At 52.3% G+C, this 25,715-nt stretch overlaps 1 protein-coding gene across 1 annotated transcript; it reads left to right on the forward strand.

The window, feature by feature from the left end:
• Positions 1-6,637: 6,637 nt before the first annotated feature.
• Positions 6,638-8,775, forward strand: TLX3 (T cell leukemia homeobox 3). Its single transcript, XM_039235713.1, has 3 exons — positions 6,638-7,058; positions 7,413-7,656; positions 8,565-8,775. Exons 1-3 carry the CDS (start codon positions 6,638-6,640, stop codon positions 8,773-8,775), a joined length of 876 nt encoding a protein of 291 aa, XP_039091644.1.
• The last annotated feature ends 16,940 nt before the right edge of the window (positions 8,776-25,715 follow it).

Here is a 25,715-nt window from a genome sequence, read left to right on the forward strand (position 1 = left end):
AACCTGCCTCCTTGGCATATTAAAAAATAATGGCAGTGTCGGTTTTTACGTCCCATAGTTTGGATTGCTGATAAGAGCGCTTCCTTGACAAGATTCTTTTTGAGGTTTACAGAAAGCGTAATAAAATATGTAAGTTACATTTCCACAAACAAAAGCTATAACATAAGTTATTTATAAGCGTGAGATACAACAGTATCACAATAAATAAACCATAAAGGGTACCTGCAACATCCATCTTAATGTAATTTGCCCAACCAAAGTGTTGAAACGAAGTCAAATTTAGTAGAGGAATCTGTCAGGGAGAGAGGAAAGTTGTAGAGCACAAAATGGAGAAAATGGCTGATGGGCGGTGGAGGGAAACAACGAGGGCATGCGATCAGTTTAGGGGGTACCCAGATGGCCCCCACATGTGGCTGCCCTCAGTGCCCATCGTCACTCCCCTGCACCCGTGTGCACTGACCAGTCCCTGCCTCCCTGCACGCTGCCACCTGCCCCTGGTCCCTGCTCGCATGCATGCTCCTCTGCAGCCTCCCGTGGCCCCTCTCCCTTCCTGTCTCACACCCTCCGTCCTGACCCCCAGCCCCACGGCCAGCTTGATGCGGCTGCCAGCCTCTCTGCCTCAAGGCCAGGGCCCCGGTTGGACTCAGCACAAAGATCCTGAAAATCGTTCATTCACTCATTCATTCACCTACCACAGATAAAGCAAAGTATGAGACGAAGTCTCTGCCTTTGGAGAGCTGGTGAACAGGATAAATCAGATGGGTTTCAAAGACAAAGAATATAAGAATGAAACAGGATAGAGCGTAACAATGGAGAGGGGGCTATTTTGGAAGATGGGCAGAGGCCATAACTGACCTGTGTCTTCAAAGATGGAAAGGCAACGGGGCACCTGGGTGGCTTAGTCGGTTAAGCATCCGACTTTCGCTTAGGTCATGATCTCGCGGTTCGTGGGTTCGAGCCCCGCGTCGGGCTCTGTGCTGATTGCCAGCTCAGAGCTGGAGCCTATTTCAGAGTCTGTATCTCCCTCTCTCTCTGACCCTCCCCTGCTCATGCTGTCTCTCTATATCCTAGAAATAAATTTTAAAAATATTAAAAAAAAAAAAAAAAAAGAGGGAAAGGCACCAGCCTTGGGCAGAGCTGGGGGAAGTGAACACTGAACCATGTACATACACAATCCTGGACGCACTTGGATCCCTCTTCCCATCCCTTCATCTGACCTTGCTGTCAGTTTTGTGCCACAAACTCGTGATGAGGGATGTGGGTCCAGCCCCAAGACATGGATAAAATACTGCCAATACTGTTTTTTGTTTTTTTTTTTTTACAAATAGTTTATTGTCAAATTAGTTTCCACATAACACTCAGTGCTCATCCCCAAAGTGCCCTCCTCCATGCCCATCCCCCCTCCCCCCCACATCCATCAGTCCTCAGTTTTTGTCAGCATTCAAGAGTCTCTCATGGTTTGCCTCTCTCCCTTTCCCCCACCATTTCCGCCCTTCTTCTCCCCCTTGTTCCTCCGTCAAGTTCCTCCTAATCCTCCTATACGTGCAAACATATGATATTTGTCCTTCTCTGCCTGACTTATTTCGCTCAGCATAACACCCTCAAGGTCCATCCATGTTGCTACACATGGCCAGATTTCATTGTTTCTCATTGCCATGTAGTATTCCATGGTATAGATAAACCACATCTTCTTGATCCATTCATCTGTTGATGGACACTTAGGCTCTTTCCATGTTTTAGCTCTGCCAATAGTGTTTTGTCCTGAAGGAGCTCTCAGGCTAGCAGAGGGGACAGACCATGGCCAGCCCTCCCCCCTCTGCTTCCGAGTGCCTTCACCCAGCTCCTCCACTGATTCCCCACCCTACCCCACCCCGGCCCCTCAGCCCTCACTACCAGAGTAAAAATGGGAGAATGAGGTAAAGAGGAAAGTATGGGCTCTGGAGTCAAGACAGTCCTGGGTTCAAACCCCAACTCCAGCCTTCCCAGCTGCATGCCCCTGGGTGAGAGACTCACTTCCCGTAACCACCTGTCCTTTGAGTCTCGTGATTGGTGCCAGGGGGGAGGGGGGCACAAAGACCACACAGTACCAGGTGGCCTTTGCCTTCCTCCAGCTGGCAGAGTCTTGGACCCTTGCAGGACTCCTCAGGAAGGTCCCTTTCCTAATCCTTCCCATCATGGGGAGGCAGCAACAAAAAGCTCAAACTGCCTTACTCCCACTAACAGATGGGCAAACTTGTCCCAAAGGTGGGACATGGTCCAGAAAATTTGAAAAAGTGCTCAGTACATATGTGTTGAATAAATGAATGAATGAGTGAATCTGCGTGGCAGGTGTCTTTAGAGCCTCCCATACTGAGAACCACAAGGGTCCCCAGAGACTTCGAACTTGGGGGTGCAAACCAAGAGTGGAAAGTGGACAGGTAAGCAACCTGTGACGTGGTATGTGTGCCAAAATATGTGTGTGTGTGTCTTTGTCCATGGAAGTAGTCCATAACATTTTCATCAGCCTTTCAAATAGGATCCCCGACCCAAATATGTTTGAGAGCCCTGACTCAATCTCTAGCCCATTTCATAGATAGGGAAACTGAGTCCAATTCACAGAAGAAATCAGCAGCAGAGCGAGACTGGACTAACTTGGCCTCCAGCACATGCGCAGTTGGGCAGTCCAGCATCCTGGCTGCCCCGCCCCGCCCCCCCCACCCCCACTCCGTGTCTCCTGGATGTCTCCCCACCCCCACCCCCACCCCACCCCCACTCCCCGGCAAGGCCTCCACCCATCCTCCTAGCTTCTCCATGGGCAAGAAGAGACAACGCACAGCATTCGGAAATCTTTCTGGCCCCCGTGACCCCAGTTCTTAGAATTTCCATCTCTCTTCTTGGTCATGTGCATATGTGTCTGTCATTGTTCAACTGATAGCAGGCAAGAAGGGACAGCAAAAATCCATCATCTCGGGAACACTAAATATGCATCAAAACATATTTGGGCAAAAGGTGCTTAGAGGTAAATTTATGACCTTTTATATGTTTCTGAAAAAAAACAAGAAAGGTTAATAAAAATTAACTATTCACCTCAACAAGGAAGAAAAAATTAATAAAAATAAATCAAAACATTCCTCAAAGAGATGACATAAAAAAGAAGATAAGTAAATAAAAGTCTTCCCTTTAAGACCAGTGAAACAGACAAACCTTCAACAAATATAATAAGGGAAGACACAACTGAGTAACACTGAGAGTATAGAGCAGAGGATGTTAGCTCAGATTCACACGAGAGCTTCCGATTATGAAAGAATCTTCCCACAACATTGTAACAAGGAGTTCGAGAACTTGGATGAAATGGACAATATTCTGGGCACTGGCTTCCGAATGTGAGTGAATCACCTGGAGGGCTTGTTAAAGCAGATTGCCTAGCCCTACCCTGGAGTTTCCGATTCAGGAGGTCTGGGCTAGGGTCCAAGAATTTGCAATTCTAACAATGTCCCAGGTGCTGCTGCTGGTCCAGGCACATACTTTGAGAACCCCTGTCCCAAGGATTACTATCTGCCCCATTTTCTGCCCTTCCTGAGCTAGCCAACTGCTCTGCTCTGTCTGGATTGGGAAAGGGGCGGGGGGGGGGGGGGGGGGGGGGGGGGGGGGGGGGGGGGGTTGCTAACAGTGGCCTGAAGCGCCTACTGCTGGATGACCAAGAAACTAGACATCTCAGAGAGCTGGGACCCGGGGGGAGGGGGGGAACTGGGGGGGGGGGGCGAGGCAGAATTCTGTCCCATGCCTTGCACCGCTGAGTGTTTTCACCTGGACAGGCTCATTTAATCCCATGACGTAGTTACTGCTGCTTTACTAGATGAGGAATTGAGGCACAAAAAGGGTGAATAATTCCCCAAGCCCACAGCTGGTAAACAGAGATGGGAATCCAATTCTTAAGCACAGGGCTATTCACCATGCCCTGGGGGCAGTGTGGGCCACACCACCCACTTTTCTTTCTTTCTTTTTATTTTTTTAATGTTTACTTATTTTTGAGAGAGAGAGAGACAGAGTGCGAGCAAGAAAGGGCAGAGAGAGAGAGAGAGGAAGAGACACAGAATCTGAAGCAGGCTCCAGGCTCCGAGCTGTCAGCACAGAGCCCAGTGTGCAGCTCAAACTCATGAACGGGGAGATCACGACCTGAACAGAAGTCGGGAGCTTAGCCAGTGAGCGACCCAGGCACCCCTAATTTTATGCCCACATACCTGTGTGGGGTGGGCCTCGTTATCCCAATTTAACAAAGCCAGGAAGTGGGAAGGACAGGCCTGGAACCCTGGGCTAAGGGAAGTAGAGCAGGTGAGGTGACTCCCTAGCCTTGGAGAGGGGGGGTTGTGAGCTGCACGAACTCTCTGACCCGAAGTTCCCTCATCAGGTAAAAAATGGGATCAATAAGAGCCTTTCCTCACAGGGTGGTTGGTAGCAATAAGTAAATGCCCACCCCCCTGCCCCGCACACACTAAGTTCTCAACCTACAGTGGCTCGACTCTTGTCATTAAAGTCATTATATAATCCAGTTCCTCACAGGCATGTCCACAGACCTTATCTCATTTACTTCTCACGACCACCCTGGGGGTGGCTATTACACTTCCTGTTTTACAAATAAGGAAAATGAGGCTCCAGGAGGACCTATGAGGGGCCAAACAGCCCCCAAACCACCAGAGGCAGAGCCTGAAATAGAAGCAGGAGGCCCCCAGTATGGAGTCAATGCTCCATTTGAAGGGTCTTGGATTTCCAGGGAAACAGAGGGCTTGTCTTGCCCCCAGGCACCCTGCCCTCCTCACCCCTCACTTTCCAGTGGCCTCATTCTCCCCACCGGAGAGCCAGCGACTAGCCCAAGGTCACACAGCGGGCGGTGACCTGACTCAGGAACACAGGCCATAAGATTGCAGCTCTTGAGACCGCCCAGTCACTGGGGGCAGATTATTAGAAAGAACCCACAACACGTTGCCTCCCGCGTTTCCTGGGGCTCTGAGACTGACCCTGAGGATAGACAAACACATTTCACGAGCCGAGTCTCTGCAAATAAGGTAAAACTGCAAACAAATAAATATTCTGCAAGAATCATCAGAATAATACGTCAACCATCACGCGGGGATGCCGGGGGAGGGCAGCCACAGCCCCTAGTGCCTACTATGTGCCAGGCCCTAAGCCCTACGTTCTCTCAATATCATGCAAGACTTAACGACAATTCCGCCATGCACGCACGGCCCATTTTACAAACTAGAAAACCAAGCCCAAAGATATGAAGTCGCTTGCTCAAGGTCACTGAACTAGAAAGTGACCGACCCAACGTGAACACTGGCCGACCGCGTATCTGAGCTCTCTCCACGTCCGCAAGACAGGGAGCGCGAGAGGGGCCTGGCCAAGAGTGCAGCAGTTTGCACCTAACGGTTTTAGAATTCGCGAGTGGAAAACGATTCTGTATGTCTCCTCCAGGAGAAACGCCTGAGGCTGGCGCTGGGGGTGACCGCCCGGCGTGCGGTCCTTTCCTGTCCACGGTGCCCTTCGACTCGCCTTGGCAGTCCCCGACAGCGTAGGGGGGAGCAGGGAGGGAGTGGTCCAGCGCCCAGGCTGGCCTGGAGCTGGAGGGGCTCGAAGCTCCTGTTACCCAAAGAAATCGCGCTATTTGCTCTAAAGAGGAGCCGCCCGCGCCTTGCCCCTGGGGTACCCCAGATCCCCCCCAGCGCGACCTTAGTCCTGTCCATCCTGCAACGAATTTCGAGGGCTGAATCCCCGCTCCCCACCGAGGGACCCTGGGTCCCTGAACCAGCCGGGCCAGGCACGCGTGGGCATCGGCGAGTCACACCTCGGTCCGCCTGGCGGGAGCCAGCGACTGTCTCCAAAGTGGCCCGAGCGGGGGCGAATTCTCCCCACGCGGGTCGGTGTCTTCGGGAGCGCGGAGCACGCAGCGGTGCTCCCCTCACCCGGCGCGCTGGGAGCGCGGAGCTTGCGCGGGGTGATGCGCTCCTTTCGTTGCTCCCGCGGCGGTGGAGTGTCCAAGGCGCTTCAGCGGATTCCACAGGGCCGTTCCAGACTTGCAACTCCATTGCAATTGAAAAGATTCACATGGTTTGGTTTTTGCCCAGATGAAAAAATTTGGAATAAAACGAAACCCCCCTCAGCAAACGACCATTTCACCAGCAGAGCGCCCTGGCCCGCTCCGCGCTGCGGCCGGGGAAGCGGCCCCGGCCGGGAGGAGCGGGGAGCGTCTGCTAATTGCAGCTTCGTTAGATTTCGGGTTTGGGAGGCTGCGGTTCGGGCGCTAATATCCGCCGCCCATTATCCCGGCTAATAAATTTGACCTATTGTTCGTTTGTTAAAATGATGTCACCTTGGAACAGTCCCTAAGCTCCTATTTCCATGAATTAGGCCTTTATTGAAAGCCGGGAGCCAATGGGAGGAGAGAGGCTTGTTGATCGCAGCCAATGGCTGCGGCGGGAGAGGAATTAGCAGCGGAAACTCCAGGTTCGGTTCAAGAAAGATGACACAGAGCCTGTCGGGCCCGCGCACTCTTGGCAAAGTTTCAGTGCAACGAGAGGCGCCGGGCGCTCCATGGCCGCGCCGTAACAGGGACCCAGCCACCTCCCCGCCCAGCCCAGCCCAGCCCTTCCGCCCGCCCAGGATGGAGGCGCCCGCCAGCGCGCAGACCCCGCACCCGCACGAGCCCATCAGCTTCGGCATCGACCAGATCCTCAACAGCCCGGACCAGGACAGCGCACCGGCCCCGCGGGGCCCCGACGGCGCCAGCTACCTGGGAGGGCCCCCCGGGGGCCGTCCGGGCGCCACGTACCCGTCTCTGCCCGCCTCCTTTGCCGGCCTCGGCGCGCCCTTCGAGGACCCGGGATCTTACAGTGTCAACCTAAGCCTGGCGCCCGCCGGAGTGATCCGAGTGCCAGCGCACAGGCCGCTGCCTGGGGCCGTGCCACCGCCTCTGCCTAGCGCGCTGCCCGCCATGCCCTCCGTGCCCACGGTCTCCAGCCTGGGCGGCCTCAATTTTCCCTGGATGGAGAGCAGCCGCCGCTTCGTGAAAGATCGCTTCACAGGTGAGCAGGGCGAGCGAACAGGCGCCGGGCCTTGGCCCTCCCGGGGCCAGAGGCGCCGCGCCCTAGGTGCTCCACTCTGGGAAACGATTCCGGAGGCCCAAGCGCGACGGAGGCCTCGGCGCCCGGGGCCCCAGGCTACCGTAGGGGGAGGAAAATCAGGGAGTCTCGGGGAAATAAGCCTATGCCCAGGGGAAGAGGGGAGCATCTCCCAACCGGCTTGGTGCCGCTGGGGACGCGGGAGACCAACGAGATAGCGGAGCACCCTGCGCCCCGCCGGGCGGCACGGGGTCCGCGTGGGGCCTGAACGGCAGTCGAGCCGCACTGGGATTCAGGGGGCCTCGCGTGTCTCCGCAGCGGCGGCGGCGCTCACGCCCTTCACCGTGACCCGGCGCATCGGCCACCCTTACCAGAACAGGACACCGCCCAAGCGTAAGAAGCCGCGCACCTCCTTTTCCCGGGTGCAGATCTGCGAGCTGGAAAAGCGCTTCCACCGCCAGAAGTACCTGGCCTCGGCCGAGAGGGCGGCGCTCGCCAAGTCCCTCAAAATGACGGACGCGCAGGTCAAGACCTGGTTCCAAAACCGGAGGACCAAGTGGCGGTGAGAGAAGCTCGGCTCAGCCCGTCTTGCACCCGCCCTTCACCTTGCCCCGCGCCGCAGCCTGGCGCGCTCCCCGGTGTGCGCTCCCCGCTCCCCGCTCCCCGCCCTCCCGGCGCTGCGCCCTCCGGCTCCCTCCCAAATTGTATCTCCCTTCTCTCCTTCCCGCCGGCCTGCGTTTACTCTCCCCGCTCCGCCGCGCCTCGGCTTCTCCTCCATTCTCATCCCTGTGTCGCTCTCGTGCGCCTCTCAACTCTCCGTGTTTCCTTCTGCCTCTGCGGCCGCCCAGTTCCCTCTCACCCGCTCCTTCCACAGCGTCCACCCCACCCCACCCTGGGGTCCCTCGCACTCTTCCCTCCCCCTCCCACCAGCCCTCCTGGGTCTCCTACAGTCCGCGCGGGCTCCGTGTTCCCCCCTGGGTTCCCCATCCCGACTCCAGCCCCGTTTTTATCCCATCCCTATTTCCATCCAACCCGCGAACGGCGAAGCGGTCGCGTTTCGGAAGAGAGGTTCCGGGGACACGGCGCGGGCAGCGCAGAGCCAGCCCTGCCACCCGCCGACCCTAGCTGCCCGACTGCCCGCAGGGCCGAGTCGGTTACACGCGTGCCCCGCCCTTGTTATCCCGCAAAAGAAACATCTTTGTTGCTGGCGAAGCCACAATACCCGGACGTGCAGGTGGGCGGCGGGCGGAGTCCCCTCCCCGCGACCACCCGGCACACAACAAAACCAAACGATGCCAACCCGCTCCCCGGACGCCGGGCCTCGGGCGCACAGCGCCGGCAGGGGTGTAGACGGGTCCTGCGCCTCGAGGCTCCCGGCTGGCATTCGCTCCCGGGAGGGCTGGGGCCCCGCCGGAGGCCCCGCGGTGCGGGGTGCGTGACGGGGCTGTCCCTCTCCCTCCCCCGGTGCAGGCGGCAGACGGCGGAGGAGCGGGAGGCGGAGCGGCAGCAGGCGAGCCGGCTCATGCTGCAGCTGCAACACGACGCCTTCCAAAAGAGCCTCAACGACTCCATCCAGCCCGACCCTCTCTGTCTGCACAACTCGTCGCTGTTTGCTCTGCAGAATCTGCAGCCCTGGGAGGAGGACAGCTCCAAGGTCCCCGCCGTCACCTCTCTGGTGTGAGCCACGGGCGCTCACCGTCGCCAAGGATCGCCGCCCCCACTCGGCGGGGCGCCCCGGGCCCCCAGCCGGGCTGGGGGGGGGGTACCCGAGGCCGAAAGGGACAGGGGCCTCCGAGTTCGAAGAGGCCCCGGGGCGCGGCCGCATCCCCGCCGGCCGCGAAGGGGGGCTGGGCCCGGGCTCCGCGCGGCTGCACAATCCGAGCCCCCGCCCCGCGCCCAGTCCCGCCCCAGGCCCGGGCCTGACAAAGAAAGCGCCTTACGTTTCTCCGCCCCTCGCCCGCACCCCCCCGGGCCGGGCGCCTGTATTATACTTTGTACTTTTGCCCAAACGTGTAAATAATAAAAGTTTTGGCTTTTTTTTCTCTTTAGAAACCGGCCACCTGCTTCCCCCGCGGGGGCCGCTGGAGGAGGGGCGGCCGACCAGGCGGCCGGGGGGGTGGGGAGCGCCAGGGCTGGGGCACCCTGGGGCTGGGTCCACTCCTCTCCTTTTCCGTTCCTTTTATTTAAGTCGTTTTATTTAATAAAAAAGTTAGCTATTTCACTTAACGCCGCCTTTATTTCGTTTTCGTTCCAATACTGCTCGGCGAGTCCGACCGTGCGCGCCACCCCTTCGGCGGTAGAGGCCGAGCCGCGGTGCGCGGGGGCGCGTCCACGTCTCCAAGCTTCGTCGGTATTCGCCTCAGCCCCGACCCCGGCGCCGGGCCCCGGGGAGGATCCGCGGTGCAGGTCAGTGCGTGGCGGCCGCCGGCAGTTTGGGTGGCGGCGTGTAGGGCGGACGTGGGAAGGGTACTTGAGGCCCAGAAGTCGCAGGCCGGCGCCAGGCAGGGTTGGGAAGGAAAGGCCTCGGCTGGGCGGGTACTTAGGTCGTCAGTGCCCGGACCCACCTAGGCGGTGAGAGGCCCCGTGATCTCGAACTTCTAAGAACTCGGAGCCCTCACCCCCCCTGCCCACCGTCCTCTTTCTCCAGTGCGGCGTCAGGCCCTGGGCCGACCCGAGGCCTGGCTATGGGGAATCTGGGCGCACGGTGGGCGGGCTGTGTGCACAGAACCCGCGCGCTTCCTGGGTGTCCAAACGCTCGGCGTCTGAGGATAAGCGAGGGGCACAAACTCAGAACACCTGCACCCTTTTGGGTTGCGCGGGACCACAGGTGGAGCGTGGCGTCACGTGACGTCACCGAACCCGGGCGGCGTCACTGAACACGAGAGGGGCGGGGCGCCCAGAACGCCGGGAACACCAAGCTCAGGTGTTAGAGCGGCGCCCAGGCCCCGTTCACCCAGCTTCACCTGGGCTCGGAAGCTGGGAGTTTCTGGATCACGCGCTGGGCGTTAGGTGGTCCCTTCCACCAGACCCACCGTCCAAGCGTCCGTGAACGTTTTCTCTTGTTCCTTGATTTTCCCCCCTCCTTTTATTAGGTCTTTTAAATGTTTTCTTATTTCTTTCCTCTCCACTTCTTTCTCTACGATGTTCTCAATTTTCTACTCTATTCATTACTCTTGGTCTCTGTGTTACTATAACTTTTGCTTTTTCCTTTACAGTTTTCTGTTTCCCTGTGTAATTCGTTCATTACTGCTTTTCGTTTTTCCAACTCTTTTGTCGTCTCGCCCCTTCCCCCTCATTTCAGACTCTCCCGTTCTCTGTTCTCTCTGGGTTTCTTTTCCTGCCTCTCTTCCTCCTTCCCTCCTCTTCTCCTTTTTGTTTTCTCCTTCTGCTCTCAGAATCTCTTTGCTTCTATCTTTCAGTCACTCTCTCCTCGTCTCCTTCGTGCCCTCCTCCTGGCCCAGCTTCCATTAGCTTCCTGAGGCTAACCAGCTCTGGGGCTGTGGCTCAGGCGCTGTGACCGCCTCCCTCCGGGCCAAGTGCCGCCCTGGGGGGCTCGGGTGTTTGGGCGCCTTCGTAGTAAGCGGGCTGCGGGATTGTGTACACCGGCAGGGCTCGAGAAAGGGGCGGGGGTACTCTAAGAAACACCACTGGAGCTCCGGTCGTTGCCGCCTTACCCAGAATCCGGGTCGCTGGTGACTGACACACATCCCAGAGAGGGACTGGAGGGACTAGATCTCCAGGTGCCTTCCCTTGGTGTTTCCTTGAAATGCTTCTATTTTCTCAGCTAAAAAGCACGATGAACATCCCCTTCGGGATGGAATGGAAACGTGGGCCATCCGGCTGGGGGCTGGAGCATCTAAGAACGACCTTCTTTGCCTTTGCCAGCCAAGTGGCCCCTTCCTCAGGGACTGGCGTCGCCTTCCAGTTCCCTCACTTTTAATCTTTTTTCTCTATAATAAGGCTTAGTGATTTTGTTCTTCTAAATTATTTTTGTTGTTGTGCCAGGGTGCCCCTCAATTCTTGGGCCTTTTCGGGGAACACACAAGTCTTTTTCTTTTCTCTGGTGCCTTGCTTTGAGCAAAAGGTCTCTGACCCAGAGGCCCACCTGGGGTCGGTGTTCAGATAAGCCCAGGGATGGGGACCTAGTCTTGCTTGGGCTCTCAGGGACATCAGGGTTTTCCCCTCTGGGTGCTTCTGGGGCTTTCATACTCTCTAAGCGCTTGGCCCCAACCAAGCCCTGCCCAGCCAGAGATGGACTAGGAGTCCCTCTGAGTTAGGGTGCTGAGCCCACTGATGTGTGGGCGCCCCCAGAGGGAAGGGCAGATTGCTGAGCTACGAAAGGGTGTTTAAGTGCCTAACCCCCTCCTGCCGATGTGCAAAGCCAGAAGGTTATTTCCACTGTGGCTGTGCCAGACTGGAGCCCCTGGGCACCCTGTTAAGAGCTTCCACTCCTCACCTCCCTCCGGGGCAGAATCCCGTGGCACAAATATCCAGATCAGGCAGGCACCCCTAAGGCTGAGTGTAGGCGAAGGAGAATCCGGAGTAGGCTGAGAAGCCCACATGGACGCTTCCTTGGCGATCTGCTCCCAAATTTAGGATCCACCTGTGCCCAAGGAAGCAACAGAGGCTCCAAAAGGCAGCGGGTGTGTGTGGAAGCCCAGCCCCACCACGGAGGGAATTAAGGACGAGAAGCAGCAGGCCTCTGGGTGAAGCCTGAAAACTTCCACTGGCTGCCTTTCCCCCGGCCTTCCCAAGCCTCGGTTCGAGTGTCTCTAAAGCCACGCCCATTTTACAGATACAGCACTTGGAGCAAGAGGCAGCTTGTCGGCTTGCGCCGGCTGTTCGCACTGGCTCTCCTAGTGCTCTGGTTTTGGGGGGTACCGCAGGTAGGGATGCTTGGGCCTCAGGCCAAGAGGGGCGAGGCTGCCAGCCGGAGCCTAGGAGTTAGGCTGTGTTCAACTATCCCCGGGAGGCCCCCAACCAATAGAGTCTGGGAAGGCGTAGCCGATCACAAGGACAAACAGACAAGACACTAGATCTGGGGCCAGCCTCTCGCTTCCGTCAAGTGGAACGATTCCCTACAGCAAAAAAAAAAAAAAAAAAAACTGTACAGCACCGTCCAGGGACAGCGAGCCTTGCACGAACTGTGGTTTATGATGACTCACGCATTTCTGCGGGGTGTGGATCCCCCACACCACTTTGCGATTGGAAAAAACGAAGCCTCAAAGAAGTTCGGAAATTTAGCTCTGGGTCGCGCGGCTGCGGCGGACCCCGCGCTCTCTTTCCCTCAAACCAAGCGCTCTAATACTTGGGAGGAAAAGGAGACTTAGGCTCGAGAGGGGTGGGGAGGCGGCCTAGGAGGCACCAGCAGCCACACTGACACGAGGCCGGGAGTTATCAGTGGGGCTAAAGGACCTTCCCGCCCGGGCTCGGGCGCTGGACCCGACGCGTCCCAGGGCCGCTCGGCGCCTCTAGCCTCCCAGGCTTGTGCACATTTGCCCTTCCAGCAGGAGCGGGAAGACTTAGCTTCGCTGCCAGCTGGGCGGTGAGACCCGGAGGCCCCACTGCACCCCTGGGCCGGGCGACCTTCCCTTGCCTGCCGGGGGCCTGCGGCGCTCCTTGAAAACCTGCGGCCGAAGGACGCGGGGCCTTGTGCGGGCCGGGCCGACCGCCAGCTGCGCCTTTTCGGCGGCCGAGGCCGGGGCTGCAGCAGCCGGCGCGCGTCTGCTCTGCCGCGGTCTGGCGAGGCGCTCCGGGTTAGGGGCCTCAGAACGGGGCCTCCGACCTCCCGCCGACACTGCCAGACCCCAAATCGGGGGTGGGACCGCACTGAAGGTTCCCGGGAGCCCTCGCCAGAATCTCAACCTCGGCCTCTGCGCAACTAAAAGACAGTGCGGCGGCGTGGCGCAGGCGGCTGCACCCCGTCGTGAAGGTTTCTAAACCCCCAAAGCGGGTTTCCCGACGCGAAACCCGCGGGTCGCGGCGAGGCCGCACGTTTCCAAGCATTCGCTCTGTTTGAGCGTCTCTCAGCGACACCTAGACCCAGTCGCACGATTTCTTGTGGGTCAGAAACTCGCAGATTCCTCGCGAATTGCGACAGTGATCAGTGCCTTTCCCCGTGCCACCCGGCTGAACGAAGTTCCCCGCTCAACTCAGTCACTCCCTTTCTGTGTGGCCCTGAGCGAGTGGCTTGGACTCTGCACTTCGGTTTTCCGCATGTGTAAAATTAGAGCTACCTAGTCGTTAAGGACTCTTCCACGGGAAATAAAAAACCCTTGGCTTATGGTACAGCTGATTATCAGCTTATTATGAGAATAAAAGCATTTTAAGATATATTTATAGATAAGAAATCTAACTAAACACCTCCTAAAAATGTAGGCATTTAATCGGAGGTGTTGCCCTTTGAGAGGGAAGGGCAGGAATAGGGCAGCGTCGCCCAGTGCGGCCATTTCTCCGGACATCACTAAAGATGGAGTCGTTGTTAGAGAAGTCATTCCCGAATTGGGGCCTGGCTTCATCGGGTTAGACTCGCCAGTATCCTAGTGTTACCTTGAGATCAGTGGTCAAGCTCACTTTAGTTGAAATGATCCAATGAAGTTATTCTCAGAAGTGTCAGACCGGCTGCCAATTAATGAGTTAGTTATTAGACCCCTTTGATTTGCTCCCAGTTGGTGTGGAGAGGAGGTGGGCTGGAAGAAGAAAAGAAAACATATTTGAACAGAATATTTGATAGGAGGTTTTTACACTATCCAACAACCCATTCATTGAACCCCCAGAGCAGTCCTGTGTTCCCACCCTACAAATAAGGAAATTGGGAAGCAGAAAAGGCAGGAGACTGGCCCAGGTTCACCTCGCGCTGGAACTCGGCTCTGGACTCAAACGCCTGGCCTCCTGTGGGACTGGCTGTATCCCCACCGGCCACACATCGCAGCCGGTAAAAGTTCAACCCACCACGGGGTCATTAGAGGGATTTGTGCTGACCCAAACTCCCCCGATGTTAAAGAAGCCAGCCCCTGCGCTGGCCCGCTACCTGGAATGTATTGGCTTTGCTATCAAGCCTTATTGATCGATGGATTTATCCGCGACGCGTTGAAACCCCGGAAGGCCCGGAACCTGGAAGGCCGCACACTCCTTGCCTCCTCCATTCCCTACCCAGGAACAATTCACTCCTTCCTCCTGCCAGCCCAGATGCAGCGGGCAAGAAAATGCGCAGCGCTCCAGGAAAAGACCCAGTCCTCTCACTAAGGTCTGCCTTCATGGGTACTAATAGACAGGGCCTGCTGAGCCCCTGGGGCTGCAGAACGTGGTGTGGGCTCGGAGGGGCACCCTTGAATATCCAGTATGCTAAACAGTGCATGTTCGCATCTGCTGTCTCAGTCGCCACAGCTGGCACACTTTTGTTCCTAGGAAGTAATGGGAATAAGGAGGGGGGTAGGGAGAGCAGAGAGGAAACCCAACTCCGGGAAGACTCCAGGAGAGGGCTCTGGGAGGGGTCGCCTTTATTAATGACTATAGTTTCAAGTTCACTGCTGGAGGGGGAGGCTGGGGACACTCTGAGGATGGATAGGGGTTCCATACCTAGTCCCCAGCTCCTGGAGTCCCCTCAGAGCTGCAGCCACCTGTACTCTCCCATGGTGGATCCCAAGCCCAGACTGAGAGAGCCTAGCAGCTTCCATTTGCTGAGAACATCTGAGCACTCTCTGGAGTCTATCCCCACCTACCTCCAGAAGGACCTTCTTTATAAGAACCCTAGGAGACAGGGCCTGTTGTAATCCCCATCTTACAGACGAGGAAACTGAGACTGTGTGGAGTAATGCAACATCCCTAAGTCCTCCGATGTCAGGACTTTAACCCTTGTGGACTGAGTACAGCTCATTGGCTGTTAACCCAAAAAGGTCCCTCAAACCTCCTTGTTATTAAAGCCAGTGTCTTCATGACTGCCAAAGGGAATTCTGACTGGTTTGAAAATCATCATTCCTAAACAACTTCAGATACACACCAGAATATCCTGCGTTGTATTTGCAAGAGTATTGTAAACTGTTATTTCTGTTTTGAGCCCCCTAAAGGTGGTCGAAAGGCACTGGGTCTTCCACCTTGGGGAATTCCTAAGGGATTCAGGGGTCTTCCACTGCCCTCTCCCCAAGCCCAGGCTAACCAACAGTTTAATGAACCCCACAGGGGTACTGATGACTCATGATGTAACCCTCAGCTGCTAAACACTGAGGACTTCCGGTCAAGGATAGCACGTCCAGGAGACAAACTACAAGCGTGCTTGTACCAAATCTACCAAAATGTCCACAGTGTGTATGGAGCTTTGATTGGACTGGGTTAAAGTCCCAGTTTTACCACTCACCAGCTGTGTGGCCTCGGACAAGTAACCTTGCCTCTCTGAGCTTCAGTGTCCTACTCTGTACTTTGTAAGGATAGATCTTCCTCACAAGGTTGTTTGAGGCTTAAATGACATAATCCATTGGGCATTTTACTAGGAGCCCGATGCACGATGGGGACTTTGGTTCATTTACTCTACTTATTATCAGTGGTAGATGAATTTTCACAAGATGAATTATTGTTGCTCTCCTCCCAGAGAGAAAGTAAACTCAGAGAGGATGAGTCACTTGCTCAAGGTTAGACATTAAGTGATGGAGCTAGCATTCAGCTTAGAGCCCTGACTAACCCAGTCTGTGCACTATCTCCCCTGTACAGAATCATCTAGATGGTTGAAAAACTAGATTATTCTAAGTACGAGTAACCAGCTTCTCTCCTGCATTCTGGGGCTTCTCTGTGCTTGGGTTGCTGATGTCTGGCACACCGCAACTGCTCAGCCCATGTTTATTAAATAACAGTTAAGTAGCATTTCCAGAGTATCTACTGCGGGCCAGGCTGTGGACTAAGCATTTTACACAAGTGATCTCACTTAACTGTTAAACCGAGAGAGTAGATCCCATTTTGGTGACAAGAAATTTGAGTTTGAGGGTGTTGGATAACTTACCAATACCCAACAGGAGGTGGATTGGAATCCAGATGTTCAGACCCCACAGAGGGGAGATATCCAATATGCTCCGAGCGCCAACCATGTGTTAAGCACCATACTCAAAACATCACATATATTTTTCTCACTCAATCCTCATAATAATCCTATGAAACAGTTTTGAAACCCCATTTCACAGATGAGAAAACTAAGGCTTAGCAACTTTAACATGTATTTGCCCAAGGTCATATAGCTGTCTGACTACAGTGGTTCTGAATCTACTATACTAGCCCAGGATGCTCTACTCTATTTCAAAAGTTGAGGTTTCAGCCAAAGTTGGAATGCTCTGTGGAGATGGGGCAGCCATGGTTATGGTAGGTGTAGTTCTCGCACAAAACATGAAGAGCCTCGTGGCTTTTCCCACAAAGAGGCCAGGCAAACTCGCTATTTCCTGGGCTCTCTTTGAGGGAGGGAATGTCAGTGATATATTGTGAGCAGACAGCGATGAAGTGTCTGGAGGTAAGATGAACATAAATAGATAAAATGGGGCTGAGGTGGACAAAAAGCCTGCAGGCCTGCTCTCTGCCTGCAAGTTTGCAGCAGAGAGCCTTGCTGGGAGCTGCCCTCTTTGCCTTCATCTTCTCCTCTCTCCTCTCCTTGCTTCCTTCCCCGCTGCCTTACTGAAGTCTATCCTCACCTACCTCCAGAAGGGGCTGCTTCTGAGGAAGACCCTAGGCCCCTTTATAATTTCATGTTCAAAATAGGGGAGGGGGTGTCTGTGTTACTCAATTGCATCTAAGAATTAAAGATCAGGCAAGGTGGATTGTTTTGTCTTTCCTCAAATTCTTCAGGTGAAAAGCAGAAGACCTTGAGCCTGGAGTACTAAATCCTGAAGGTCAAGGTCTGGGCTGACATCTTGGATTTGTTTCTTCCACATAAGCCAGGTTTTGCCCACCTCGCCATGCACGGTACCAGACAAGCTTCTCCTGGGCCCCATAGTGCTCAGCACACCGGGCACTTAGTAGGTGGTTCAGTGAGTCCTGGCGACCTTCCCACCCACAGCTTGAGCCTCGAGGCTTGAGCTGAGTGGCAGCCAGCAGCCCCACCCTGTCGGGCTGTGCCTGGAAAGCTGAGGTCAGAGTCTGAGGCTTCTCTGCAGGAAGGGCACCATGAAGAGAAAGTTGAACCTGCACTTTATATGCTTTAGAAATGATTTGTCAATGGCAACAATTTACAAAAATATATTTCTGTTGCGGCATCTCCCAATCGCTGGGATTTATGGCCTCATCTCGCAGATCTGAAAGCACACCGCATGCTTTGGCAAATGGGAAAATGTATGAACAATTTGTTGGCTTTTTTTTTTTTTATCAAGTTTCCCCAAATATGTAAACTCTGAGAGCGCCTTATTCTTTTTAAATGATCATTCATTTGTCTCCAGACTCTATCTTTTGGCACAATTTATTACTCTCTATTTCAAAAAACTTAAATGCATTTTGCATATTAGCACGTAACTCTTGTTCCTGTCTCCTCAGTTGTGGAAAGGGCTGGATTGCTTTTATAAAGAAAAAAATGGCTAATAAAATTGGCCTCAGCACCATTGCTCTGCAATTCTTATGAACAGTAAAGTGGTACTTACCGTCATTGATGTTAAAAGCTATTTCTAAATTATGGTGCCATTTATTATCTCTAGTGTCCAAAGTAAGTTTAAATGATGCTTATAATTCATGTTTTACCAAATTTCCTTTTCCCCCCGAGGATACCTCTGATTAACTTATGCACATTAAAGCGCTTTTTAAATTCTTCTTTTATTGCCATTATGCTCTGAAAATCTCAGCGATTCTCAAAAATGGGTAATAAACTTGAGATAAAATGCTGCAGTTTTAGATCAATGCTGACATATCACTGTGGTGATTTCTACAGAGCTAAAGTGATAATGCTTCATATTTACGGAATATATACTAGGTTATTACTACAGTATTACCATTTTGTTCTAAGATGAAATGAGTAATTTACCAATTTATTAAACTGTTACATTTAAGTATTGCTTAGGACATTACCACCCCAATCTGTTTACTTAGCTTGAAGAGTTACCATTAAGATACCCTGTTTATTTAGGTAAAATTTGTAATCATCATGCCTTCCATTAACCAACTTATTTTTCTGCAAGGCTAATTGTCTGGAAATGAGTTTCTTCTTATTTACTGTGCTACATTCTGCTTAGCTGGCTAAAAACGTCACCCCAGCAAGAAGTGCTAGGGAAATTAATAATACATACAGAGAACAGTTTTAATTAGTATAATACCAAATGTTAATAAAAGATTTATGACGCCGTTAAAAAGTTCTAACAGAAAAGATCTTAACAGCTTCGGGCTCGATTTGTCAGGAAAGGACAACCCTCTTGTGGGAGGCCAGGTTTGGGTGATTTCTCAGGAGCTATGGGCTCTGGGGAGTGCGCCGGCTGGAGGTGAGAGGCTCAGCCTTTAGAAGCGGTTTGCTGGGAGCTGAATAAAATGGGCACTGAACGCCAATTCTAACTTGAAAGACACCAAGTTTTCTGTAAAGTAGGAGGAGAGTACAGACCAGCCTGGAGCCCTCCGAAGACCTTTCCTGGGGCACCATTGTCTTTGGTGAGGTGGGGATGGGACTGTGAGTGACTGTTAGCTCAAAAGGTGTGGGCAAGATGGATCAACGGGAATGAGGAAAAGGACGAATGTTATTCACTGAGCATTATGTGCCATGTGCTTGCATGCGTCTAAACTTGACAGCAGACAGCCCATGCCTCATTTTGGGGGTCCGGAAGTGAAGCCTTTGTAAGGGTAAGGCCCTTGCCCCACGTTATGCAGCTGGGGAGTAGAGCCAAATATGAACCCAGATCAGTGGAAACTTCACAGCATTGACTCCGGTGGGGTGAAGTGAGCAACCCCGTGATTCCTCTGCACCTTTGTGCAGCTGATGTCAGTCAAACGGGCATCCAGACAAGCAAATGGATGCTCCTATTTTTATCTGGGTGAGCTGGTGCGTGCTTATCCGTGCTCTGTCCTCTTGACCCCAGAGGGGCAGCACTCTTCTTTTCCGTGTCCCTCTTCCCTACTATGACACGACGGCAGGGACCATTTCTTACCTTCTTTACATCCTCCGTGCCTGGCATAGAACAGGCTTTTTAAAAAGGTTTAGGGGTGCCTGGGGGGCTTAGTCAGTTAAGAGTCTGACTTCGGCTCAAGTCATGATTCTCACTCACTGCTCATGGGTTCCAGCTCCACGTCGGGCTCTGTGCTGACAGCTCAGAACTTTGATCCTGCTTCGGATTCTGTGTCTCCCTCTCTCTCTGTTCCTCCCCTGCTTGCATTCTGCCTCTCTCTCTGTCAAAAATAAATAAAGAAAAAAAATTATCTTGAAGATTAAAGGAACCAGGGAAAAAAATGAAGTGAGAAGGAAAGAGGAATATAACTTCCATTTGTAGTGCTCAGGAGAAATATTGACCCTAGATGGATATATTTTGTTGGACTATAGGAAGTCATTCCCCCTCCCAGCCACAAACCCCCCAGAGGCTATCATCAGTGCCCTCTTTTCTAGCCCCCAGAGGGCCTGGTCTAGGAGCAGTGGGAATCCTCTGTAGGGTTCCTTCCTAGCATGCATAATAAAAAGTTGACCTAGCCACTTACTTTCCTAACATTCTTTCCAGTTTGAGAACTCCACATGATAAGGCACTTGCACGCCAATGCTTCTTTTATCTTACTCTTGGATAAAAGAGAAAAACAAAACCCAAAAACCAAACCAACAAAAGTTCTTGAACACAAGTTCTCCAGATTTGCAGCAAGACAGCCGAGGCTCCTTCAAGAAAAAGACACGATGTCTTTATATGAGACCAGTGCCAATGTCCGAACCCCTGATTCTTCCCCGCTGTTCCCTCTGAGATGGGGTGTTAGTCCTTCAGTGGATGAATGGATAAACAAATTATGGTCTGTGCTCACAATGGAATATTATCCAACCAATTAAAAGTCAGGAGGAACCCATACATCCTACGACCCAGATGAACCTCCAAAACATTACGCTAAGCGAAAGAAGTCAGGCACAAAAGGTTTCACATTGTATGATTCCATTTATATGAAATGTCCAGAAAAGATAAATCCATGGAGACAGAAACGAGATAGGTGGTTGCCAGGGGCAGGGGGAGGGGAGAATTGTGGGTGATTACTTACTGGGTTCAGAGTGTCTTTCTGTGGGGATGAAAAAGTTCCAGAACTAGAGAGAGGTGGTGGTTTTACCACATTGCGAATACACTAAATGCCACACTGAATTGTACACATTAAAAGAGTAAATTAAATGTCATGTGAATTTCACCTCAATTTTTTAAAAAAAAGGCATTTTAGGAATGCTAGCATAAATGTCCAAAGCTACATGTACCTGCTTGTCCATCACAGCAGTGGCTGTAAGAAAGAAAACACTGGAATAACCATATGTCCATCGTGTAGGGATCGGCCACATAAAATAAAATAATTCATACTATGGAATGAAAGGCAACCATCAAAAGAATTGGAAAGAGCTTTATGGCTACTGACATGGAAAGATGTCCACAATGCATTATTGAGTAAAACAACTGAGTTCCAAAATCATATGTATAGGACACCCCATTAATAAAAACATACTTGCAGGTGTACAGAACCAAAGGCTGACAGGATTTGCCCAGGTTATTGCTAAGGAAAGATTGCTGGAGTAGGGAGGCCTTCACTTTTTACTGTATCACATGGTCATTTGCAAAAATTTAAATATGTTTCGAATTAATTAATAATATCCACGATGTGGAAGAGTAGTAAGGGTAAAAAAAAATTACCCATAGTACCACGACCAAAACCTTTTTTTTCTTAGTTTATATGGTTCCACATTTTTTAAAAAAAATTTTAAACACATAGAACACCAAGATTTAAAAAAACAAAAACCAAAAAATGATGATACGCGGAAAAGGTAAGACATCAAAAGATGAACTGTGAGACTAAGCAGGGCATGACTTAGCCTTTGTTTCTTCTGAAGCTGGGCACCATGACTTGAAAATTATAGGAACTTGGGGCGCCTGGGTGGCTCAGCCAGTTAAGCACCAGATTTCAGCTCAGGTCATGATCTCATGATTCGTGGATCCCACGTCAGGCTCTGTGCTGACAGCTCAGAGCCTGGAGCCTGTGCTTCAGATTCTGAATTTCCCTCTCTCTGCCCCTCCCCTGCTTTCACTCTGTCTCTCTTTCTCTCATAAATGAATAAGCATTAAAAATTTAAAAAGAAAAAAGAAAAGAAAGTGATAGGAACTCACTAAGGTCTCAAACCCCAAATTTTTAAAGATTTAAAAATGTCCTATAATATTTTCAGAATCCAGCATGGGTACATTGAACCTAAAATGTTCATAAGATCAAATGTGCAAAGTGTTGAGGACACTTTTTAACTCAGCAGCTTCGGAGGATAAATGCCCAGGGAAACCTTCTTATCTCAATTACTGGGAAGCTAAAGAAGGTATTTTTACCCTAAATGATTTGGATAATTATCTCCAATCTTTCACTTTGTTTTGACTAGCTCTGCAGACTGATTTGAGTTCAGAGGGGTATCAGTTACTTCAACTAAATATTCTTTGAAATCCATTATGCCAGCTCATGACATTTTTTTCCCCAATGGCTTTTCTCAAACGGCCAACATTTAAATTTCTGCTGTTTTATCCCTCTTCAAAACATAGCATTCTGAGAATCTGGAGAATGGAATCAAAATGATGGGTGGACCTCAGTGTTTGTGTGTTTCTGCCTGTGTATATGTGTGTGTGTGTAGTGTGGTGGGGCGTGCATGTACCATAATGGCCCCCATGTCAAATTTGAGGCAAAAGACAGAGCTAATTTTTCTCTCTTATTTTCAGTGTATTATTTTCTGTGGGCTCTAAATAATTGATAAGGACGTCCCTTTCCATAATTAAAATGGATGTCCTTACACATCAACACCAATAGCTTTTCCAGTAATGAGTGAATTTAGATACATGTTAGGTCTGGGCTACATTTACTCGCCCTGGATGACTTGCTTTGCAGAATGTACAGGGTGGGGACTGGGCAGTGGTGGGAGAATCAAGGCCAGTTTCAGTGCAGATGACAAGAAGGCAGAAAGGATAGTAGTCTGGGAAATTACCTGGAGAGAAGTCCCTGCCTGGCCCCAAGGTCACCTTGGACAAGTAGGTGAGTCAGGCGCGGAAAGGCAACATTAGGGCAGGAAGTTTAAAAATGTACTTGGTGTCATTTGAAATCTGTTTGGTTTCCTTTGACTTTCTTCCACCCCCTAATGCCCTCCCTGTCTTTCACCTTGTGTGTGACATCTCCAGGTTGTCCCGTTCCTTAATCAAAAGCTGCTGCTGAAATCTTCGCTGGCAAGGAGGGGGGTCAGTAGAACCCTTCCAAGTGTGGTTACCATCTTACAAACATCAAAGTCAGTTTCTCCACCTCTGAGTTTCTCCTTCCTCCTCGCGCATTAAGGTCCCTGCCCTGTGGCCCGTGCTAGAGACATCACAATAAAAAGCCAATAAATGGGAAGTGAAATTAAAAAAAAAAAAAAAAAAAAGGCTGCCTGTACTGTAGGACCGCTACTGGGCAGACAGAGGTCCACCAGGGGCTGGGGCGGGGGGCGGGGGGCGGGGGAGGGGTGGTAGGTGTGAGGACTGGGCCCAGAGGGACACGGAGGGGAAACACAGAAGAGGTCTGTCTCAAGGGTTCGGGCTAACTGTGCAGAGAAGGCTGCCTCAGTGGAAAAGCTGCCCAAGAATAGGGAGTGAACAAGGTGCAGGCCAGCGCGTGAAAGTGGGGAGACAACTGGGAGTGCAAGGGACCGTTCACGGGGGCCGAATTCCTTGTCTGGGAGCTGGGACAGCAATGCAGGTGTGCCGAGGCATGGGAAGACTTTATGCAAAGGTGTTGTGTGCTGGAGGAGGGGTGTTGCACTTCAGGGAGGTCCGTCTGGTGGCCGGGGGGATGTGGGCCTGGAGGGGAGGCCAGAAACAGTACTGAAGGTTCAGGTTATGAAAGAGGGGCTCCCAGAAAGGTGAGGGAGGATGGCCCTGGGCTCCAGAAACCTCTTCCAAAGTGATACAGCTCTGAGGAGTGAGAGTAGAGGTGTGGCAGGCCTGAGTGACTGAGACCAGGGGACTGCAGAGGACGATTTGCAGTCCAGATGCCCCTGTGACGCTCCAGTCACCTGTGACAGCGAGGCAGGGGTGGAAATCCCAAATCCCAGCATCCTGCCTGGTAGCTCTGTGGCCCGGGGCAAGTTACCTCACCACTCTGCAGCTCCGTGTCCTTCCCTGTGTTCTGGACGCCACCATACCTGCTTTGCTGCTCTCCGCCCACCACACGCAGCTCAGTGGCTGGATAAAGAGCAGGGCTGATTATCTTCTGGAGGGAGAGTAGCCCATTCTGCAACTACACTTGCAGACAAGCCCCCCCCCCCCATAGGCACAGTCACGCAGAGCCCTGAGTGTAAGACCTGAGGGTGAGGTGGGACCGTGGGGAGCTCATCACCAAGCTCTCCTCAACAAGAACTTTGAACAGGGAAAAAGAAAGCCAGTCTGGATACCCTCATTTCCAAGCAGACTCTTGACAAGCAAAAAAAAGAAAAAAAAAAAAAAAAGGCGGCAGCGTGTTGGTTCTGGCAGAAATACCCGAGACCACAGATGCATTTGCCCGCCTGCCCCCGCTGTTCTCTCTGTCTGTCTCCCTCTGGCCTCCTTCATACGGTCTTGGCTTTGATACCGCCAGCTGACTCCAGAGAGGCGACAGGCAACTCTGAGCGGATGGCCATCAGGGAAGGAGCCCGGAGGTAACTCTGGGAAATGGGGCCCGTTCCTGAATGGTACCAAGTTCTCAGGGCTAATGCTGATCTAAACTTTGAAAAGACTTCTTTAAAAACAGCCTTGCCGGACGTGTTAAAGATGTGTATCTAGTTACTTGATTTGTTTAAAATATGCTCAATGACCAAAGGCCCTTAGGAAGACTTTTCCAATGGAAACAAAAAGATCACCATTTAAAGAGAATTTCAGCATCCGATCCTTCCTTTAAGGATAAAGACAAAGAATTTCTCGCCTTTGCCCAAAATGGGCCTTTAGGGAACCGCAGGAGCTGTGGTGGATGACACACTTCTCCCTAATGAGCCCGCAGGTACCAAGGAGGGGATGGAAAGGCTGTTATTAAGGGTGGATTAGTCATGGAGAGGTCAGTTGACTAGCTCCCGGAAATAGGAGCATTTTATTAGTGGGAGACTGCAAGCGTTTTGTCTCAACACGGAAACTTAGGAGGGGGAGGATCCTCATTGTGTGTAATGTTTGGCCAACTTGCAAACCATTGCACGAGAGGTTTGGCAAAGACTCCAGGCTGCTCCTTCCTTCCTCACTCCTGTGTATGGCTGTCCCCCACCCCTGCCCCAGCACAGGCATCCACCACCCTCGGCCAGCAGCGAGCACATCCCGAGTCTTCCAATCATAAGGCAGCTCAGACTGTGTTTGCCATAAACTTAGCTTCAGGAGCAAACCCAGCAAGAGGATGCTTACCCTGATGACTACGACACTGCACTTGTGTCCTCTGTATCACTGCTGTTGTGAAGGCTACCACCTGTGTAAGCTCATCTATACCTATGGTGGCTGACTCTTTGTAGTACCTGCATAGAGAAGAGAGCACTGAGGACGCTGGATGTGGGCACAGGGACACCAACAGCTCCGTTACATCATCCTTCTCCTTGGGGTCCACAGCTGTGCCTCGCAGCCTGCAGGCTTTAACTCTGGCTATGGGAGCATGAGCTCTGTCGCCCCCCAGCGGCGAGGTATTGCTTATTGCCCTCCACCAATAATGGGCAGGGTGCTGATGGGTCAGGGCGCTGGCCCTGGGCTGAGAGGCATGTTCTCCCATCTCCTAGAGGTCCCCGGTGACATTGAACACCACTTGCCACAGTGGGAACTAGCGTGGAAACACACCTTTCACCGGCTGTCTCACCTCCCTACTCTCTTGCCATTGTCTCCTGGGCCGACTGCCAATAATTACTTGTACCCCTGTCCTTGTCTCACAGTCTGCCTTCAGGGGAACCTGCACATAGCAACATGGGATTACCTACCCAGAACCCTATGAAACTACCACCTCTAACCAGAGCAAGTTCATAGGATTTAACTAATAATTCTTGGTATAGGCTCTATTTCCTGAGATGCCAAAGCAACACAAATCTGATGTGAGTCTGTCAACACAGCATAGCCATGTCTATGAAGCTCTAGGCTGTGTGCAAGAGCAGTCCGATATTTCCTCTTTCATATATGACTTACTGCCCTGATGGACATCTCGGGCTTGTCATGATTAATGATTACTTGGCGGCCCATTGATCTCTTTTTCCCTGTACACAGGGCCAGCTTCGTGGGCTTGCAGGCTGTGCAGTTGCCCCGTACTTGGGCAAGCCCCTACTTGGTTCCGTGCTCGACTGCCGCCATCTTGGAATTCTCAACTTTTCAACAGGAGGCTCCACGTTTTCATTATGCGGTGAACCCACACACGAAGTAGCCAGTCCTGTCTGTATAACTTAGACGATCCTGACTGTGGAGCATCCCTCCACCTAATTTTCCTCCTCGATAAATGGCCAGTGCCAACAATTAAGAAAGACAATAT

The sequence above is a fragment of the Hyaena hyaena genome, unplaced genomic scaffold (assembly GCF_003009895.1).
Source record: "Hyaena hyaena isolate Hyena2069 unplaced genomic scaffold, ASM300989v1 scaffold_102, whole genome shotgun sequence".
NCBI lineage: Eukaryota > Metazoa > Chordata > Mammalia > Carnivora > Hyaenidae > Hyaena > Hyaena hyaena.

Excerpts from the sequence above, each read along its gene's own strand:
- TLX3 (XM_039235713.1), top strand. The coding sequence starts at position 6,638 with ATGGAGGCGCCCGCCAGCGCGCAGACCCCGCACCCGCACGAGCCCATC. Across the intron at positions 7,059-7,412 it reads CGTGAAAGATCGCTTCACAG|CGGCGGCGGCGCTCACGCCC; the intron begins GTGAGCAGGGCG and ends GTGTCTCCGCAG. Across the intron at positions 7,657-8,564 it reads AACCGGAGGACCAAGTGGCG|GCGGCAGACGGCGGAGGAGC; the intron begins GTGAGAGAAGCT and ends CCCCCGGTGCAG.